At 42.3% G+C, this 22,034-nt stretch overlaps 2 protein-coding genes across 2 annotated transcripts; one reads left to right on the plus strand and one right to left on the minus strand.

The window, feature by feature from the left end:
• Positions 1-869: 869 nt before the first annotated feature.
• LOC106588555 (translocon-associated protein subunit beta) lies at positions 870-9,790 on the plus strand. The gene is made up of 6 exons (XM_014177686.3): positions 870-1,006; positions 1,901-2,058; positions 2,462-2,560; positions 2,686-2,794; positions 3,399-3,476; positions 9,033-9,790. The coding sequence occupies exons 2-6, from the start codon at positions 1,901-1,903 to the stop codon at positions 9,141-9,143; spliced, it is 555 nt and encodes a 184-aa protein (XP_014033161.3). The 5' UTR covers positions 870-1,006; the 3' UTR covers positions 9,144-9,790.
• LOC106588553 (uncharacterized) lies at positions 9,778-20,287 on the minus strand. The gene is made up of 9 exons (XM_014177682.3): positions 20,138-20,287; positions 18,705-18,907; positions 17,469-17,644; positions 12,184-12,273; positions 11,933-12,107; positions 11,513-11,755; positions 11,050-11,410; positions 10,711-10,862; positions 9,778-10,289 (listed from the first exon to the last, which is right to left on the minus strand). Exons 1-9 carry the CDS (start codon positions 20,163-20,165, stop codon positions 10,113-10,115), a joined length of 1,605 nt encoding a protein of 534 aa, XP_014033157.3. The 5' UTR covers positions 20,166-20,287; the 3' UTR covers positions 9,778-10,112.
• Between the last annotated feature and the right edge of the window lie 1,747 nt (positions 20,288-22,034).

A 22,034-nucleotide genomic window follows, 5' to 3' on the forward strand; every position in this document is an offset into this window, starting at 1 on the left:
ATTTTGATTTGTAGAACACTTTTTGGATACTACATGATTCCATATGTGTAATTTCATAGTTTTGATGAATTCACTATTATTCTACAATATAGAAAATAGTAAAAAAATAAATAAAGAAAAACCCTTGAATGAGTAGGCGTTCTGAAACTTTTGACTGGTAGTGTGTGTGTGTGTGTGTGTGTGTGTGTGTGTGTGTGTGTGTGTGTGTGTGTGTGTGTGTGTGTGTGTGTGTGTGTGTGTGTGTGTGTGTGTGTGTGTGTCTGTGTGTGTGTGTGTGTGTGTGTGTGTGTGTGTGTGTGTGTGTGTGTGTGTGTGTGTGTATATATATATATTTTTTTTACTTATCTATTTTTCTTAACTGCATTGTTGGTTAAGGGCTTGTAAGTAAGCATTTCACTGTAAGGTCTACACCTATTGTATTCGGCGCATGTGACAAATTACATTTGATTTGAACAGTGGTTAAAAATAAGTGGCAAGTGTAGTGGAACAGGAAGAGTAAGGGAAGACACCTGTATAAAATCCAGGAAAAGGTGGGGGCAGGGAGGTCCTCAGACAGAGAGAAGGGAAGAAAGTGTAGTTACAAGGCTGAGTCTGGGACACAAGGCTAAATAGTACATTGAAAGTGGTGGGGAAACATCTGACTGGGAGGTGTGATCATTGTCAGGAGGAGTTGGAGACAGTGGAACATTTTCTATTTCAGTGCCAGAAATATGTGAGAGAAAGGGAGAGATTGTTATTCGATTTGAGGAGTAATGGGGTTGAAGAGACAGGATTAAGTGAACTGCTGGGGAAATATTCAGGGGTTGTGCTATTTAATTATGTATTTCGTTTCCTTAGGGAGGAGACGATATTATTGGGAAGGCTTGAGAACGTCACTGTCTCTAGACGACACTCCAGTCCAGTTGGTGGCGGTAATAATGCGCCTTAAAGTTGGTTGCCAACCGCCAAATAAAAATCCACAGAAGAAGAGACGTTCTTTCCTTGCTGATTTGTGACACGAAAGAAGGTAAGACTCTGCTTTATCTATTGTGGTTTGTAGCGTTTTATCTTCTGTTAGTATCAAACAGACTGAGGAAATCACGCGTTTTAATACCTTGTCAACAATTCGCGTATTATTTTTAAATATACAATTTGCAAGTTGACTACAATCTTGACTGTCAGTCGTCTTCCCAGTTTTTAGCCAAGTACACGTAAGCATAAGCTTGGGGGCTAATTGCTTGCTAGCTAACGTTAGTTAGGTACTGTATCTAGCTGCTAACGTTAACTAGCATCTTCTCGTAATGTTACTTTTTTCAAACGGGTTAACATTGTTTGGCAGAATGGTTGACCATGTATTTTTATAGTCAATTCAAGCTAGATAACAGTAATCTTTCATTTTAACATCTGGTCTTAATGTAGTTACTGTAGTCAGTTAACGTTACATAGGTCGCTAGCCATGCTAGAATAAATCCCATAGCGCCTAGCTCAAAGTTGGCAACATGTACACGTATGCTTTCTTTGAGTGAGTTTGTTCTATTTTTTTTAATCAAGATTGTGGTAGATTGGCCTATAATCTATATTCACGTCACGAGCTAACGTTAAGTAGATGTATTGAATTATCCATTACTATAGTACTATGTTGAGAACGGTATAGTTTTGACACGAGAGAATAAAATATTGTCTGTCGCTTTGGCCAAGAATGGCATCGGTAACGTTATCGTCACTAAGATAGCTAGTTGGCACTTCGTTTTTGCTTTGTTTGGCAATATTTAGGAATATTACGTAAGGAATATACAGTACATATTTTTCTTAAAATGTATAACTTTGTCTTGGATCAAAGATGCATTGAATAAACTGAAATACACACGCTACTTTTCTACTATGTAATGTAATGGCACTTGAGTTTTCTACTCTGTTGCAGATGAGGTCCCTGTACGTTTTTGCTCTACTGGCTCTACTGGGTCTGGGGACAGGAGAGGAGGGGGCTCGTCTGTTGGCTTCCAAGTCCCTGTTGAACCGTTACGCTGTTGAAGGCCGTGACCTCACACTGCAGTACAACATCTACAACGTTGGAACCAGGTATTGTACAACATCATCCATCTCTCCCTAGCCTATGTCAAATAATACCTGATATTACACTAGTCTTGAATGGCTTCAAATCCTTCAAAAGCAATGATCTGAATTGATTGCTACAACACTGCATGGATTATGGTGGAAACACATCCATTCTAGTTCCAGTCATTGTTTGTGAAGAAAAGGAAACTGAAAATGCACGTTGAAACCCAGCCTCAGGGGCATTGATGGAAGCCCCACATTATGGAAAAACTACATTGTGTGAGAAGCTGTGCCAATACAAGGCATTGAATGTCAGTCTGTGTGCTGAAAAGAAATGTATTGTTTTATTGGTTTAGTCCCAATTCTGTACCCTTATCCCGACGTGGGTGGTTTCAAAATCCACCTTAACTTGATCTCCGCTCCACAGCGCTGCCCTAGAGGTCGAGCTGTCTGATGACTCCTTCCCACCTGAAGATTTTGGCATCGTCTCCGGGATGCTGAATGTGAAATGGGACCGGATCGCCCCGTATCCTTTAAAGACACAATCCTAAAATGTGTTTCAAAGCACCAATCTTTTTCAATGAAGCCCGCATTGTACCCTGAAGTCTTATCAGTTTCTCTAGTTGTTGTTTGTACCTTAACCCTACCCAGTGCCAGCAATGTCTCTCATACTGTGGTACTGCGCCCCCTGAAGGCCGGATACTTCAACTTCACCTCTGCCTCTGTCAGCTACCTGGCTCAGGAGGGAGGACATGTAGTGGTAAGGGAGAGTAAAATCCTCTATGGAGATCAGGGCCTGTATTCATCAAGCGTAGTAGGAATACTGATCTAGGATTTGTTTTTCCCCATTTACGTCATAATGAATAAGATTGCATGGACACCGTGGACTTTATCCTAGATCAGCACTCCTATTCTGAAATGCTTTATAAATATGGCCCCAGACCTGGGTTGAAATACTATTTGAAACCTTTCAAATACTTTGTTTGCTTTAGCAGTGGCATGTGGTCAGGGTTTGAACTTTTTATGCTTTTGTATTGGTTCCATTGCAAAAGGCGTGCTCAATCAAGCAGAGCTGAAGTATTTGAACTCGGGTCTGATGCAGACTCACTCTTTTCTCTGCTGCTCTCTCCAGCCTAGAACTTTTCCACTGCTACATTAATGTGCAGAATGTAGCCTAACACACTGGCCTACTATTAGGCTGGTGTTGATTTACTGGCAAAATTGTTTTTATGCAATTGCAGACTTCCTGTTATTGATTTCAAGCCATTGGAAACTCCCTCTAGTCAATTGAACTAGAGACTGATGCAGAGTAGTGATGTTCATGACCTTTTGTGGAAATTAAACCTTATGTCTTCTTCCTGCAGGTTGGCTACACCAGCGCCCCCGGACAGGGCGGGATCTTGGCTCAGAGGGAGTTTGACAGGCGTTTCTCCCCCCACTATGTAAATCATTCGTCCTTTCAAACCATTGGCATGGTTATAGTAGACTTCTCTCAAAGACCTCTTACAAAAGTACCAGTCAAAAGTTTCCACGTAACAATGTGGAAAAGGTCAAGGGGTTGAATACTTTCCGAATGCACTATGTATGCGTATGTACAGTACCAGTCAAAAGTTTGGAAACATCTACTCATTCAAGGGTTTTTCTTTATTTGTACTATTTTCTGCATTGTAGAATAATAGTAAAGACATCAACTATGAAATAACACACATGGTATATTGTAGTAACACAAAAATAGTTAAACAAATCAAAATAGATTTTATATTTGAGATTCTTAAAAGTAGCCACCTTTTTGCCTTGATGACAGCTTTGCACACTTGGCATTCTCTCAACCAGCTTTTCTTTCATTCTGCGGTCCAACTCATCCCAAACCATCTCAATTGGGTTGATGTCGGGTAATCTGATGCAGCACTCATCACTCTCTTTGGTCAAATAGCCCGTACACAGCCTGGAGGTGTGTTGGGTCGGTCATTGTTCTGTTGAAAAACAAATGATAGTCCCACTAAGCACAAAGCAGATGGGATGGCGTATCGCTGCGGAGTGCTGTGGTACCCATGCTGGTTAAGTGTGCCTTGACTTCTAAATAAATCACCAACAGTGTCACCAGCAAATCGCCATCACACCTCTTCCATGTTTCACAGTGGGAACCACACATGCGGTGATAATCCCTTCACCTACTCTGCTTCTCACAAATTTGGACTCATCAGACCAAAGAACAGATTTCCACTTGTCTAATGTCCATTGCTCGTGTTTCTTGGCCCAAGCAAGTCTTCTTATTGGTGTCCTTTAGTAGTGGTTTCTTGCAGCAATTTGACCATGAAGGCCTGATTCACGCATTCTCCTCTGAACAGTTGATGTTGAGATGTGTCTGTTACTTGAACTCTGAAGCATTTATTTGGGCTGCAATTTCGGGGGATGGTAACTCTAATGAACTTATCCTTTGCAGCAGAGGTAACTCTGGGTCTCCCATTCCTGTGGCGGTCCTCATGAGAGCCAGTTCCATCATAAAGTAATGCACTGTCATTTCTCTGCTTATTTGAGCTGTTCTTGCCATAATATGGACTTGGTCTTTTACCAAATAGAGCTATCTTCTGTATACCTCCCCTACCTTGTCACGACACAACTTTTGGGCTCCCGAGTGGCGCAGCGGTCTAAGGCACTGCATCTCAGTGCTGGAGTCGTCACTACAGACCCTGGTTCGATTCCTGGCTGTATTACAACCGGCTGTGATTGGGAGTCCCATAGGGTGGCGCGCAATTGGCCCAGTGTCGTCCGGGTTAGAGTTTGGCCGGGGTACGCAGTCATTGTAAATAAGGATTTGTTCTTAACTGATTTGCCTAGTAAAATAAAAATAGGCTCAAACGCAATTAAGAAGGAAAGAAATTCCACAAATTAACTTTGAACAAGGCACACCTGTTAATTTAAATGCATTCCAGGTGACTATCTCATGAAGCTGGTTAAGAGAATGCCAATCGTGTGCAAAGCTGTCATCAAGGCAAAGGGTGGCTACTTTGAAGAATCTCAAATTTAAAATAAATCAAATTATAACACTTTTTGGGGGGGATACTACATGATTCCATGTGTGTTATTTCATAGTTTTAATGTCTTCACTATTATTCTACAATAGAAAATAGTAAAAATAAAGAAACCTTTGAATGAGTAGGTGTGTCCAAACTTTTGACTGGTACTGTACATATACATACGCATACACAGTGCATTCGGAAAGTATTCAACGCCTTGACCTTTTCCACATTGTTACGTTACAGCCTTGTTCTAAAATTGATTCAATTATATTTTTTCCTCATCAATCTACGCACAATACCCCATAATGACAAAGCGAAAACAGGTTTTCAGGTTTTTGCAAATGTATTAAAAATTTAAAATGAACCTTTTATTTACAAGTATTCAGACCTTTTGCTATAAGACTAGAAATTGAGCTCCGGTGCATCCTGTTTCCATTGATCATCCTTGAGATTTTTCTACAAGTTGATTGGAGTCCACCTGTGGTAAATTTTGTTGATGTGATTTGGAAAGTTATACACCTGTCTATAAGGTCCCACATTTGACAGTGAATGTCAGAGCAAAAACCAAGCCATGAGGTCAAAGGTAGAGCTCCGAGACAGGATTGTGTCTAGGCACAGATCCGGGGAAGGGTACCAAAACATTTCTGCAGCATTGAAGGTCCCCAAGAACACCGTAGCCTCCATCTTTTTTAAATGGAAGTAGTTTGGAACAACCAAGACTCTACCTTGAGCTGGCCGCCTGGCCAAACTGAGCAATTGTGGAAGGAGGGCCTTGGTCACGGAGCTGACCAAGAACCCTATGGTCCCTCTGACAGAGCTCCAGAGTTTCTCTGTGGCGATGGGACAACCTTCCAGAAGGACATCCATCTCTGCAGCACTCCACCAATCAGGCCTTTATGGTAGTGGCCAGACGGAAGCCACTCAGCCAGCTTGTTTGCCAAAAGGCACCTAAAGGACTCTGACCTAAAAGATTCTCTGGGCTGATGAAACCAAGATTGAACTCTTTGGCTTGAATGCCTAGCATCACATCTGGAGGAAACCTGGCACAATCCACATGGTGAAGCATGGTGGTGGCAGCATACTGTTGGGATGTTTTTCAGGGCCAGGACTGGCAGACTAGACAGGGTTGAGGGAAAGATGAACGGAGCGATGTACAAAGAGATCCTTGATGAAAACCTGCACCAGAGCGCTCAGGATCTCAGACTGGGGCAAAGTTTCACCTTCCAAAAGGACAATGGCCTTAAGCACACAGCCAACACAATGCAGGAGTGGCTTCAGGTCAAGTCTCAATGTCCTTGAGTGGCCCGGACTTGAACCCAATCGAACATCTCTGTAGAGACCTGAAAATAGCAGTGCAGCGACGCTCCCCATCCAACCTGACAGCGCTTGTGAGGATCTGCAGAGAAGAATGGTAGAAACTCACTAAATACAGGTGTGCCAAGCTTGTTGCGTCATACCCAAGAAGCCTTGAGGCTGCCAAAGGTGGTTCAACAAAGTACTGTGTAAAGGGTCTGAATACTTAAGTAAATGTGATATATCAGTTTTTTGTTTGTAATAAATTTGCAAAAATGTCTAAACCTCTTTTTGCTTTGTCTTTATGGGGTATTGTGTGTAGATTGTTACATTACAGACATTCCTCATCAATGTGGAAAAAGTCTAGGGGTCCGACTTCTTAACGAAGCCGCAGTTTAACTTGATGCCCTCCGGGCTGATTTTCTGGACCCAGATTAAGCTTACTCCTAGTCAATGTTCCCTCACTTTTTTTTTCTGGAACTGAGCAAATTTCAAGTCTGCTGAGCTCTAACTTGAACATTGAAAATTCTGTGCAACTTCCGCGTTAACTGTGAACACTGAGGCTGTACCTGCTTTAAGTTAGTTTCAGACAGTGGTCAAGTAGGCTACTGTGGCTATTTAACCATAATGTAGGCCTACCATTAAAAACAATGGAGAAAATGCATCCCATAACATTTTAACATTGAAATAGCTGTTCTATCATTCAGCTTACAGTAGCAGTTTTTAGAACATGCGGAGCTTGACATTAACCACTTTATCCACTTGCCCTTCTGACAAGGTGACTGAAAATGTTGTGGTGTTTGATGCAACAACAAAAAAACACTTTACAAAATAAAATGCATTGTTATTCCCATACCATTATGACAGAATCAGACAAATTGTGATACCCTCTTCCTATTGGCTACATAGGTTATTCAAGCCTGTCTCAAAATACAACACTGACCCTTTAAGTAAAAAAAGAAGCTATTTTTCCCAACTCTGTTTCAAAGATGTCTAGAAATGTACATGTTTTGTCCTCTTGTAGGATGCACTACAAATTATCTATAACTGGGCTTATAACTTTCTAACTAGCAAAGGATATGAACAAATGTGCACACATGGTTACATGCAGCGCTCTCTTTGATTGCAAAACAAGCGCATTACTCACGACCACTCATGCTGTAAAGGCAGTTCAAAGTGAATGGCAAAGATCCATATGGCAATTGGTCTATTTGCATATAGACCTACTGCCGCTCTGATTGGCTATGCCACACTGGTTTGTGTGGAGTACAACACAGACCGGGCTGACACAGACCAGGCTGAGTCTTATGTGTCAGTGTAATAGAATCCTGTTCCGATGTGTTCTGCCTACAAGATCTCTTGCATAGTTAATTTTGCATACTAAGTCTTGCATAGTTTGTTTCTGTATGTTGCATTGAAAGTGGCTAATATTGCAGTGATTCGATCACAATTCCCACAGTTAAGGGAAATGGTGATATTGTTAACTAAGGGGGGAAACTCTGAACTGAACTTTCTAATCTCATGCTTCTCTGAGCAGGTTGATATTTCTTCTGGGCGGCAGTTCCAGGGAGCTTAGAGGGAACATGGCTAATAGTCTTAATATCATGCTCAATGGAGAACCTTTTATTGGAAGTTCTTTTTAGTGTAGAAATGGGCTCAGTCTGAGTCCAGGAAACCAGACCTTTGTTGTCGTTCTTAGAATTCCATTTCTTTGAATATTACTTTTTAAGTAAATACCTGCAGTCATGTAACTTGTGCAATAGTTAAGAGATAAAGAATGTTGCCTTTATTTCGCCTGTCACATTATGAAGCTTACTGTAGTCCCCAGTCAGGGGTCACGTGGTGTTTGTTTAAGCGCACACAGCGACGAGAGACCGGAGCCTTGTGAGTCACTCACTGTTATGCAGCAAGGTGATCTACTTACAGTATGGAATTCACAACTAAATGTTTCCTGTCTAGATATCTTAGAACTAAAATGTGCTAAATGATCTGCACTTGTGCATATGGTTTGCTAATTTAGTTGCTAGTTGGCTAAGTTGTTAGCAAGCGAATGCTTGATTTTTGAAGAAGCTAACAGAGAATCCCGTCCTGGATCAAGAGCCTTGCTGGCTAATATTTGTTTTGTTCGTGCAGGAAACTGAGTAGCATTTTTGAGTTACTTGTATAGTTTGGGTCAAACTACGTTATGTTCACAATGCGCTCGTTAGCATTCTCTGTGATTTTACATGCATTTGTTACTCTGTAATCCGAAGGTTAGCAATGCTATCAGTAGTGTTTGAAAACAGCTCAACCCTTGTGTTCAATGCCAGTATTGCCGAATATCCCAGTATGACAATCAGGATACCGCCCAAGCCGGTCCTATCCTCAATTGATGGAACACATGAAAATAACTGTCAGGGCCTCTGTTTACTAACGAGTGAGCAGCCACCCCAAACAAACTAGACTACAAACAACCATGGTTCATTTTGTTTTATTCTCCACTCTGTCCATTTTGTATACAATTTAAATAGAACCCCACTTCAGTAGGGTTTTGTAACAAAAATATGTTTTTGATGGACGAGTTCTAGAAGTATTTTCCTGTTTTCCAAAAGTTTTCTTGCTAAATTTGACCTAGGCCTTTTAATTGGCTGTGACCTCCACACATCTCCCTCTTCTCTCACCCCCCCTCTCTCTTTCTCCCTCCAGCTGGACTGGGCCGCCTTTGGCGTAATGACCCTCCCCTCCATCGGCATCCCCCTGCTCCTGTGGTTCTCTAGCAAGAGGAAGTACGACTCGCCCAAGGCCAAGAAGAACTGAATACTACTCTTCACTGTGGAACTAGCTATGGTGGGGGTGGGGGGCACAGGGTTTGGGTTCAAGAACTTGCACCTTTTCACACTATTGTGCTGACATAAACCGTACTGTGCTGGCTCAGATATTTTCTTGTCACTATGCACATCCAGCATAGTTCCAGTAACCATGCTGGATGTGCATCCAGACTAGTGCAGTACATCTCTGCTCAGTAGTGTGAAAAGGGTATTAGTAACTCAGGATGGGAGGAGTGGCCGTAATAGCATACTTACCCATATTGGGGTAAAACAAAACATGTAATATGAGTGATCTGGGAAGATGTGCTTCCTTGTGATTGATTGTGGAATTATGAGCTTTGTGGACTGTAGCGTTCGATGATGGCGAGAATGGGCCAGTGGTTTCATTGCTGGTTATTCTATTCCATACACACGCACATGCATTACATACAGTACATATACAGAGGGGTGTCCAAGTCAGACTACAGCTGCAATGCAAGAATGACATGAACTTTTTGCCTTTTGTTTTATTTTGTAATTAATTTGTTTTGAAACCCTCAGTCATTTCTACAGAAAAAAAGTGGATAGTTTCCCAGGTGGTTCTGGGTGAGGCTTTGTGTTGTTTGGAAAATAAACAAGCAGAGTTTTATAAAGTGAGATTCTTGTATTTTTACACATTTCTCTATCTTTGTGGGGTAGTGCGCAAGTGTACACTTCAAGGGTAGATCGGGACAGAAAATGGAGCACAACTAATGTATATGCATTTTTGGCACACATATTGACATTCAGGACTGTCTAGCCTCTTGCGTTAAATAGAAAAGATAACTTGATCAGTTGATACAAGTGTACAGTAAGTAAGGCTTAATTCTGAATATTTGCAAAGAGGGTCTTTGGTGAAGAGTGTTTAGGGTTTATAGTTTGCTATATTGTAGATAGGTGGTCAGTATTTTGTTTACAAGAGGAGTTGTATGATAGGGTCTTAGTAAGGAGTGGTCGGGTTGGGTGGAGGCAGCGGAGGCCTTGAGCTGGTTGGCCTCTCTGGGATCTGTTCATAAATGCTGGTGCTCGGGTCTTTGGTCAAAGGTCGTTCTGAACAAGGTGTCAGAAAGACTCCAGGTCGGGATGGGGAAGAGGACAAGATGGGATCTCCACATCGCTAGAAAAATGCATGAAAAAAAATGAAACACCTTATCAAAATACTTTTATATAAAATCTGTATATTTTTTATCTAACATTTCCAAACGACCTTATCTACCAATGTAATTTTTACTCAATTACTGAAAATGCCTGATTAACATCAGTTATTTAGAATTACATTAGCCTATTATTTTCTTTATTGCCAACCTCTTATCAAAATGGTGTAGATCGCGTGTCAAACGGAGGGCGGGTTTCACTCCCGTGTACTTGAGTGATGAATTAAGATCACTAATTAGTAAAGAACTCCCTTTACCTGGTTGTCTAGGTCTTAATTGAAAGGAAAAACCAAATACTTGCAGACACTAGACCCTCCATGGAGGGTTTGATACCCCTGGAGTAGATAATATATGCACAACAATGTATGTTTGGTGTTCCAATACCTGCACACTTCCGTCTTGTTGAGGGGGGCAGTTAACGGGCCTGGGAGGCAGTCGTAAAGGCCGGTTGGGGGCTGTCCTGGCTGGAAGGGGGATGTGACTGGGGGCCTCTCTTGTCCTTAGGTTCACCTCTGAGTAGAGGTGATGCTGGGGGTCTACAAAAGAGAGCAGATATTTTGTAATACATGAATACAGTCATATATGTTCATTGTTCATTCTAGACATGCAAAAATATGTATTGTGTAATTTCAGGTCAAATCAGGCATGCCGTGCCTTGCTCAGACCAATAACAATACAACCCCTGAAAGACAAGTCGCTAGTCTTGTCTTTCACCTCGCCCACCTGCACTCCTCTCGGCATCCCGCCAGCGCCCCATGGCGTAGAAGTCGATGTGTTCCTTTGTCTCTTCTTCACGTTGAACCAGATGAGGGGTTTCCTCGTAGGTGTGCAGGGGCTCCAACTTCCAGTAGCTTGGGTCCCCCGTGGACCCACGGTGCATGAGAGGGACGGAGGACGCTGTCACCTCCTGGCCTGGAGGATTGCCCACATTGACGTAGGGAGATGTATCTGTCTGGGAAAGCATGCTTGGTGGCTTGTTGACCCGGGCGTACAGTGCGTCGAAGGCATCCTCCCCCCCCCCAAATGCTCCTGCACAGCTAACGTCAGGTTCTGTCACATCTTCGGGGAGGATCAGATTTCTCACCTGGAAAATGTTTTGTCATGTAGTCTGTAAATCCATTAATAGTATTGACTTTTTTGTGGGTTTGTTTAACTTACAAATGTTAAAGTGACAATAGTTCCTCACCACCAACTGTTCGCCAAGCTGGTTTTCTGATTGAGAAAGGGACTTTTTTAGCACCTTCTTCACCACAGCATACTCTGGTGCCAAGTCGTTCGTAGGGGCTGAGCTGGCCAATATCTCTTGGACATGGACAGCGGCAGGAGCCGAGGGTGCATATGATGAGGCTTCGTTTTCGGTCACTTTCGTTGTCTCTCCACCTTCATCCTGCAACCCCAGTTTAACTGTACCCTCACAAGCTTCACTGGACTGAGAGAGAGAGAGTAAAAGAGAAGGAGAAAGATTGAGAAACAAACTGTTGCAGTTGAGTTTACCTAAAAGGATAGTTTGCCATAAAATGTAAGTTTGTTAGATGTTTAGGTGGTGCCAATGACTATTTCCCTTTCGCTTATGAAGAAGGCATGGTGTGGAATATGTACTCGGCACCTCGTCACAGGGCGTGGTGAGAATCTCGTTGAAGGGCCCCACGGGAAACTGGGTGTAATAGCTGACCAGCTCCTGCAGGCTGCTATGGCGACTCTTCTCCCCAGCGATGAGGTAACACGCCCCTCTGCCACCCTCTTCTTCCTCTATGATGAAATGGCGGCACCTATCCTTTCCTCTGGGGGGAAAAGTGTGTGTCTGTCTAAAAATGTATTTAAGTGTGTGTGTGTGTGTGTGGTCTGTTGTGACTTTACCTGTACGAGAGTACAAAACCAATCTTTGACTCGCTGAGCCTGAGCAGGAAACAGCCCTGCTGCTTGTCCTTTAGAAGCTCCTCTGCCTCCCTATCCAAACAGTCGAGAGAGACACACACACAGAGAAAAGTGAGAACAATTAATCTTTAACAAACTGCATAAGCTGTACAAACACAGCACGTATGTATGTATGTGTGTACAATTATATGTCTTAGCTTTGACTCATGATGTGTGTGTCACGCCTTATCCGTTCCCCTCTAGTGCTGAGTAAAAGCCAAGTTATACTTGATCCGAAAATGTGGTCGGAGGCTCCATATGGAGGGTGTGACGCAATTGCGGTGCCTCCAGAGGCATGCAGAGGCCTAATTGAGCTCCGTACCACACTGCCGTCCGCCTCCCAAATTCTGTAACAATGAGGAGGGCTCCGTATAGCTCCGCATTGATTTGATTGCTTGACAGTAGGTGGGGGGCGGGAGGTCCAGTATAAACACAAACTCACTTTGTTGACAACTTCCTTCACAAGAGCTCTGCGCTGCTCCATGAAGTGCAAGAAGTATGAATGCCCTGACTTCTGCAGAGGTCGTATCACCATAAATGCTGCACAGTCAATGCAGATGCCGGATTGACCATGCAGCTCCTTTAACACTAAAGTGGTTCCATTGAGGAGTAGTCTTTCTGAACTATTTTCTATTTTGTTTACATATCTAGCTTTCGAACAGTGTTCTTCAAACCTGGGCCGAAACGAGGAGGTACAAAATGCTTGTTTTTGAGAATTCTGCAGTCCCAGATTTGGATTCAATTGCATGTGTACCTGTTTCTCTAAGTGAGAAATATTTGTGTGTGTGTGCGAATATGAATATGACCTGTATATTTGATTGAATTAGACAATTTTAAAAACATTAAAAACAACAACAAATCTCACCCACGAACTGTTGGTCTACTGCTCACTTTTGAGACCTGCTACTAAACTCAGCAAAAAAAGAAACGTCCCTTTTTCAGGACCCTGTCTTTCAAAGATAATTCGTAAAAATCCAAAGCCTTTTTACTGACTCTGAAAAACACGAAAAGAAAGATGCCCAGGGTCCCTGCTCATCTGTGTGAACGTGCCTTAGGCATTCTGCAAGGAGGCATTAGGACTGCAGATGTGGCCAGCGCAATAAATTGCAATGTCTGTACTGTGAGACACCTAAGACAGCGCTACAGGGAGACAGGACGGACAACTGATCGTCCTCGCAGTGGCAGACCACATGTAACAACACCTGCATAGGATCGGTACATCCGAACATCACACCTGCGGGACAGGTACAGGATGGCAACAACAACTGCCTGAGTTACACCAGGAACGCACAATCCCTCCATCAGTGCTCAGACTGTCCGCAATAGGCTGAGAGAGGCTGGATGAAGGCCTGTTGTAAGGCAGGTCCTCACCAGACATCACCAGCAACAATGTCGCCTATGGGCACAAACCCACCGTTGCTGGACCAGACAGGACTGGCAAAAAGTGCTCTTCACTGACGAGTCTCAGTTTTGTCTCACCAGGGGTGATAGTCGGATTCGTGTTTATCGTCGAAGGAATGAGCGTTACACTGAGGCCTGTACTCTGGAGCGGGATCGATTTGGTAAGTGAAGGGTCTGTCATGGTCTGGGGCGGTGTGTCACAGCATCATCGGACTGAGCTTGTTGTCATTGCAGGTAATCTCAATGCTGTGCGTTACAGGGAAGACATCTTCCCTCATGTGGCACCCTTCTTGCAGGCTCATCCTGACATGACCCTCCAGCATGACAATGCCACCAGCCATACTGCTCATTCTGTGCGTGATTTCCTGCAAGTCAGTGTTCTGCCATGGCCAACGAAGAGTCCGGATCTCAATCCCATTGAGCACGTCTGGGACCTGTTGGATCGAAGTGCGAGGGCTAGGGCCATTCCCCCCAGAAATGTCCGGGAACTTGCAGGTGCCTTGGTTGAAGAGTGGGGTAACATCTCACAGCAATAACTGGCAAATCTGGTGCAGTCCATGAGGAGGAGATGCACTGCAGTACTTAACGCAGCTGGTGGCCACACCAGATATGGACTATTTTTGATTTTGACCCCCCCTTTGTTCAGGGACACATTATTCCATTTATATTAGTCACATGTTTGTGGAACTTGTTCAGTTTATGTCTCAGTTGTTGAATCTTGTTATGTTCATACAAATATTTACACGTTAAGTTTGCTGAAAATAAACGCAGTTGACAGTGAGAGGACGTTTCTTTTTTTGCTGAGTTTATTTAGCAGTCTTTTCAGTGAGACCTTGAAACTGACCATGGAGGTTATGCATTTCAAGGTCTTTGGAAGACTATTCCAAAGAATGGCAGCTGAGTACAAAAAGGTTTCCTTCCCCTATACCACTCTTAAAACCTGTTAGGGCTAGGGGGCAGTATTGACACGGCTGGATAAAAAACATACCCGATTTAATCTGGTTACCACTCCTACCCAGTAACTAGAATATGCATATACTTATTACATATGGATAGAAAACACCCTAAATTTTCTAAAACTGTTTGAATGGTGTCTGTGAGTATAACAGAACTCAAATGGCAGGTCAAAACCTGAGAGATTCCTTTACAGGAAGTGGCCTGTCTGACCATTTCTTGAACTTCTTTTCCATCTCTATCATTTACTAAGGATCTCTGCTCTAACGTGACACTTCCCACGTCGTCCATAGGCGCTCAGAGCCCGGGAAAAAACAGAATGTCGTCATTCCAGCCCCAGGCTGAAACACATTATCGCCTTTCTCAAGTGGCCGATCAAGGGACACTGGGCTTATGCGCGTGACCCGACCGCCCCCGCCTTTGGGATTTTTTCCTCTGTTTGCCGAAAAGGAGATTCCCTGTCGGAATATTATCGCTTTTCTACGAGAAAAATGGCGTAAAAATTGATTTTAAACAGCGGTTGACATGCTTCGAAGTACGGTAATGGAATATTTAGAATTTTATTGTCACGAATTGTGCCATGCGCGCGACACTTCTTTACTATTTCAGATAGTGTCTGGAACGCACGAACAAAACGCCGCTATTCGGATATAACGATGGATTATTTTGGACCAAACCAACATTTGTTATTGAAGTAGCAGTCCTGGGTGTGCATTCTGACGAAGACAACAAAAGGTAATCAAACTTTTATAATAGTAAATATGATTATGGTGAGTGCTAAACTTGCCGGGTGTCTAAATAGCGAGCCCGTGATGCCTGGGCTATGTACTTAGAATATTGCAAAATGTGCTTTCACCAAAAAGCTATTTTAAAATCGGACATATCGAGTGCATAGAGGAGGTCTGTATCTATAATTCTTAAAATAATTGTTATGCTTTTTGTGAACGTTTATCGTGAGTAATTTAGTAAAATGTTAGCGAATTCCCCGGAAGTTTGCGGGGGGTATGCTAGTTCTGAACGTCACATGCTAATGTAAAAAGCTGGTTTTTGATATAAATATGAACTTGATTGAACAAAACATGCATGTATTGTATAACATAATGTCCTAGGGTTGTCATCTGATGAAGATCATCAAAGGTGAGTGCTGCATTTAGCTGTCTTCTGGGTTTTGGTGACATTATATGCTGGCTTGAAAAATGGGTGTCTGATTATTTCTGGCTTGGTACTCTGCTGACATAATCTAATGTTTTGCTTTCGTTGTAAAGCCTTTTTGAAATCGGACAGTGTGGTTAGATTAACGAGAGTCTTGTCTTTAAATAGCTGTAAAATAGTCATATGTTTGAGAAATTGAAGTAATAGGATTTTTAAGGTTTTGAAAATCGCGCCACAGGCTGCCAGTGGCTGTTACGTAGGCCCATAGAGGTTAAATCTGAAAGGAGCGAAGTCAGTTTCACTTCTTCTAGTGGAATAGTTATGGTTATCCCTGACCAAGTTAAAGTACACTAAACAAAAATATAAACGCAACATGTAAAGTGTTAAAAGATCCCAGAAATGTTCTATATGCACAAAAAGCTTAATTCCCTCAAACTCTGCGCAGAAATTTGTTTACATCCCAGGTAGGGAGCATTTTATTCTTTGTCAAGATAATCCATCCACCTGACAGATGTGGCATATCAAGAAGCTGATTAAACAGTATGATCATTACACAGGTGCACCTTGTGCTGGGATCAATAAAAGGCCACTCTAAAATGTGCAGTTTTGTCACACAACACAATGCTTGTGATGTTGTGATGACTGCAGGAATGTCCACCAGAGCTGTTGCCAGAGAATTCAACATTGTTTTAAAGAATTTGGAAGTACGTCCAACCGGCCTCACATCGCAGAGCACGTGTAACCACGCCAGCCAAGGACCTACACATCCAGCTTCTTCATCTGTGGGGTCATGAGACCTGCCACCCGGACATCTGATGAAACTGAGGAGTATTTCTGTCCCCTTTTTGTGGTGAAAAACTAATTCTGATTGGATTGTATGCGCCCCTGCCCAGTCATGTGAAATCCATAGATTAGGGCCTAATCAATGTATTTTGTTGGGTTCTGAGAATATGAAATATACTTATTCATGTCACTGAGGGAGCGAGAGGAATGTATAACGTTCACATTCCTATGGGAGGAGAAAAGACAGTCTGGTACCAGTCACCATGACAGCCGTGAGTTGGGGAGGAGTGAGCAATTTGGGGCAGAGGTCAGGTCAGAGGAAGAACAGATATCACTAAGGTTCTGTCTAGCAACAGAGATGCATTGGCTGTTCAGATGTGTAGGAGGAGACTCAGCATAGGAAAAAGGGTTAAATATCAGTGCTTGCGTGAATATGTTTTTTTGTCTTATGCAGATGTAATGACCCAATTGGTGAATAAACTTGGTTTACGCTTTACTAATCGGCCGTGAGTTTTAATAGGTTCATTTAGAACCTAACAATTTCAATTGACTTATTTAATTTATTAACTGTAACTCCGCAAAATCTTTGAAATTGTTTATATTTTTGTTCAGTATAATTACATAGGTACTTGAGGACCATACTGTGGACAATCTTATATACAAGACACAATTTAAATCTGAGAGAATCTCTCCTCCATCTGAGGCTTTCAAAGTGTGAATGGTCAAGATGAGTATGTTTGTCCCTTTGTATTTGTCGTGTCATCTGTGGTCGTGTGTATGTGTGCATGTGTGTGTTTTATGTGTGTTTGATTGTACGTGTGTGCATGTGTGTCTGCGGTCTTTTTGCATATGCACTTGTTTCCCTGGATGCGCCATGTTTCTTTTTTCTATTGCAGATATGTATACCAGTATATGTTTCTGTGTGCTTGCAGTCTGACCTGCGCGTGGCGAAGCCATGTAGCCAGCGGGGCATTGGACGACCAGGCCGACACAGGCGGGGAAGCTGTGTCCTCTCAAACCACAGCAGGGTGTGGGCCCGAAGGGACGGGGACAAGGGCTCCAGGGGCCCGGGGCCACCCAGAGTCAGAGCAGGAGGCACCCTCTTCACTACTGTCTGATAGAGGGAGATAGACAGGGAGGGTTGTGAGATGTATAGGCACATTCAATAGTTTCTCTGTTGTGCTGTCGGGTATCTTTCCATTATTGTGGAGATTTTAAGGCTATACTGAAAAGAAAACAAAAAGGGGGAAAAGGAGAGAGTATGAGAGAACAAGGCCTGGTCCAGAAATAGCACCTACCAACTATAAGCAATATGTATAGCTCCACCTTGTCTGAAAGAGGGAAGGAAAGAGATGGGAGAGAGGGGGCGGGAGAGGGAGAACACGGCTGTTCACACAGGTAAGCTTGGATACGTTCCCACAGAAGTTACCTTAGCAAGAGAAGACAGTTGAGAAGACAAAACTTGATATGCTCATCCATGCCTTTTTCGTTCCAGCGTGCAGTCAACTACATGAAAGTGGCCTACATGCCATCCTGGACATTGGGCCCTACCCGCAGCACGTCCAGTTGGTGCTCTCTGTCACAAACCTGCAAGGCACCACAGTCCCCGGCATCTGCTACATCGTTACTGTGCGGCCAGTGGACAACAAGGCCTATAATGTGTATGTATGGTTTAAACCTTCAAATAAACCCATCATAGTATTTCACCTATCCTTTCCCATTTATGCACATCAAACCGGTAGGATCTTGTAGAAGGCTCTAGACGCAGAATCTGAACTTGGCTGACCCATGCAACGCTGAACGTCGAGAGGTTACTTTCAGTTGTCTTTATTTTAACGTTTCTATCCCACCATGAAATGGACCTTTTTATTTGCCGAGCCACAGGAAGTTGTCTGTCTCTAACTGCACTATGTGGTTTATGGTGTAAAGTGTGTCTGCTGGTTTCACACATGACAATCTGACTGGAGGCTTACAGGAAGTCCTCTACAAATACACAGACATGCATTTTAGAAAACAAGCATTCACATACAGTAGAAATTGTACAAATGTTTGTCTGTGTCGTGTCTACATGCATAGAAAACACTATTGAAAAGCATGCAAATTTCAGGATTTTGACCCAATAGTAGAGTTTCCACTGATCTGGTAAATCTAATGTAAAATGTTTATTCTGTAACCTCATTCTCCTGGCCATTGGTTTGTTTGGCTGGTAACACCACCTCCTCACGAAGGGTTTTGGGGACCTTTAAGCTCCGCCTGGGTTTAATTGGAGGAGTCTGGCGGGTAGGCGGGTCTTGAGCAGAATGCTGGCGTGGTACATGCTTTTGGGGTTGGATTGGCAGGCAGCTGATTCGCTCTTCTCGCTTGAGGATTTCAACATCTGCAAACCAACACAAAATAATGTATAAAGTTAACCATTAAGCATCACAAAAGTGACGGCCACAGAAACCATATTTTTTTACACTTAACAAACACAATATTATGAACTAACAAAATATTATGGGCTTAATAACAGTACAGTATTTTTTTATTTTATTTAACTAGGCAAGTCAGTTAAGAACAAATTTTGTGAGTTTTCGTGAGAAGACCGATTTGTCTCATGGTCTGACAAACACCGCAGTAACTCGGTTACCTTCCACAACAGATGCTGAAGCCCGACATAGGTGGATGCGGTGGATTGAGCCCTTGCAAAAAATGCCTAAATTGACGGATTTTAATGGGGAATTTGATGTTTTCACTTTGTCATGATGGGGTATTGTGTGAAACAAAAAAATATTGAATCAATTTTGAATTCAGACTGTAACACAACAAAATGTGGAATAAGTCAAGGGGTATGAATACTTTCTGAAGGCACTGTAGTAAAACACATGAGACACAAGACAACATAAAAAACATAGCAATTAATGGAAGTTAGAACGGTGTAAACTGCATATTTTCTCTGACTATCAAGCAATTCAGATCACTTTTAGCATCAACTTCAGGTATTGTAGATAACACCGTAGATAATGCAATGTTCACATTAGTGCATTGGATGCACCTAGTAGAATTCACACAAATAATCAATTTTATAACAAGCACAGTTGTAGATTTTTTGTGTGACTGAGATTTGGTCAGTTGATGCCTATTAGCTGTTGGTATCTTATTGGAGAAAAGGTGGAGTGTAACCAAGGTAATCAGGTAACTACTCTTGTGTGATGAGTAACCTTTTTCTGAGACCGGCCTTAGCTCCCACAGCTAATGCATGTAGGTTTTAGCTTAGTGGGCTAACACAATCTTCAGGTGCGCAGACAAACCTGTCTCTCTAACTCTTTCAGCCCAACAGCAGACCCGTCACTTGGCTTTGTATAATGCTGAGTGATTGGGATGGGGAAATGTAACCACTCTCAAATTCATAGATGGAGCTATGGCCAGGATTCACAGTCCGTGAGATCGACATGATCTTTTTAAACATATTTCTAAACTATACATTGTTTGTTAATAAAGACTCAAACGGCAATACCAATGTAAGCAATGGTAAATATGAGCAATGATATTAAATGAGTTAGTAATGAAAACATTGTTCCTACATGGTTCTGGCTGAATATAAAATGGTTAAAAGTATAAGCCTGACCTTTTAAGCGCTGGTAGTCAAAGTCCATGATGACATTTAAAATAGGTTGTCACAAGACGGCTGCATTAACGGATGTCTGAACATCTCTTTCCTCCTCTACATCAACTGCTGTGTGTGTGTGTGTGTTGAGAGAGAGAGAGAGAGAGAGAGAGAGAGAGAGAGACAGAGAAAGAGAGAGAGAGGAAGGTAGCGAGAGGGGAGGAGGAAACATAATAGAGAGATAAACTATAAAAGTTGTGGGTGGGGGAGGGGAATTGTAATCTTTCCAATTTCTTAATTACATAATTATGTCCTAAGTTGTGCATAGATATTTTAGATCTTTTTTTTTTTACAAATAACAACTGTTCATGTCCATCACAAAAGAAACAATAACTTGCATGAGCTGAGCTGAGTCTTTACCCTGTTGCCTACAAGTAACCTAGCGCTCTCTTTTTGGTGCACATTTTGCATTTGTCAAGTTAGAGAACTGAGAGACAAGTAGCACAAAGAACAAAGTGGCAGTCACATGCACGCACACACACACACACACACACACACACACACACACACACACACACACACACACACACACACACACACACACACACACACACACACACACACACACACACACACACACACACACACAGGAAGAGTGAGGGACCGCAACTTAACAAATGACAACAGAGATAGGAGGACTGGAGAAAATGAAAGAGTGAGCTGAACTTAGTCTGACAGACTCAGGAGGACTCAATTCATTAAATTACAGATGATGGAAAATAGCACTGTGGAAACGAGATGACTCAGAATGTATAGCTCTGTGAACCACGTTAAAACTGTCCCTCCCCACAAGTTGTTCCTCTCGCAGACTTTGTCATTGGTTATGTGAAACCCCATCTGTCTTTAATTTAAAATACATAGGAAACATTTTACTTAAGTGTAAGGTAGGTTTGAGGATTCGCCCCTGAGTGAACCCGCAGTGCGATTTCCTGTATCTGTGATTGATTGAAATTGGGCCTACGCTTAACTATGACCAAAGTAGCTCTCATTGGTTCACCATAAGGTCAACTAACACTGAAATACACTCTCAATACTGAATAATGAAAAGTTAGCAGGAATTAAGGAAAATGTCCTGTTATCTTTCTCACAGCTGCATTGTTGTTGTCACGTTCGTTTTCTTAATATTTGTATCTTCACATCTCTCCTGTTCTCGCTGTCTCCCCATGCCTCAAAAATCTCTCCATCTCTCTTGAAACACACAAATATTTATTTTACATAAACAAACCTGCAGGCACAGGCACAGGTGCGCACACACACACACACACACACACACACACACACACACACACACACACACACACACACACACACACACACACACACACACACCACTCTCTCTGTCTCAGTAACTGTATTGCATTCTGTGACATTTCTCTCCACTTCCTTTCACCTACAAATATCCAAGTAAGTTACACTGTAGCTGCCATTGTCTCAACTTGTCATGTGACATAGCACTTACTTATTATGAAACATTTAGAGCAGTTCTTTTTTCTAAGAGCTCATATTACTGTTCTGTTCCATCCGTGTAGGTATACTTACTGTGTATTACTGTATAAAAACAATAATCACAATAATAATTTGCTACATTTATTAAATCAGGTGTATTCCATGCATTTTTTAAAAATAATTTGTATTTATCGGAGTATTATGCCATAGACTTGTGGTTATTCTAATGTTAAAGGTAAAGAGAAAGGATTAGGGCAGAACTACAGTAGGATTAGGCTACTTATAAATAACAGTTCAATTTTAATTCCACAGAGCGGCGCAAGAACCAAACACATCCCAAGAGAATGTTTTGGGGATGATACAGCACACGTGCCATAATAAAAACATGACATCGTGTAACAAACGACCATAG

This window comes from Salmo salar, chromosome 27, assembly GCF_965601325.2.
Source record: "Salmo salar chromosome 27, fSalSal1, whole genome shotgun sequence".
NCBI lineage: Eukaryota > Metazoa > Chordata > Actinopteri > Salmoniformes > Salmonidae > Salmo > Salmo salar.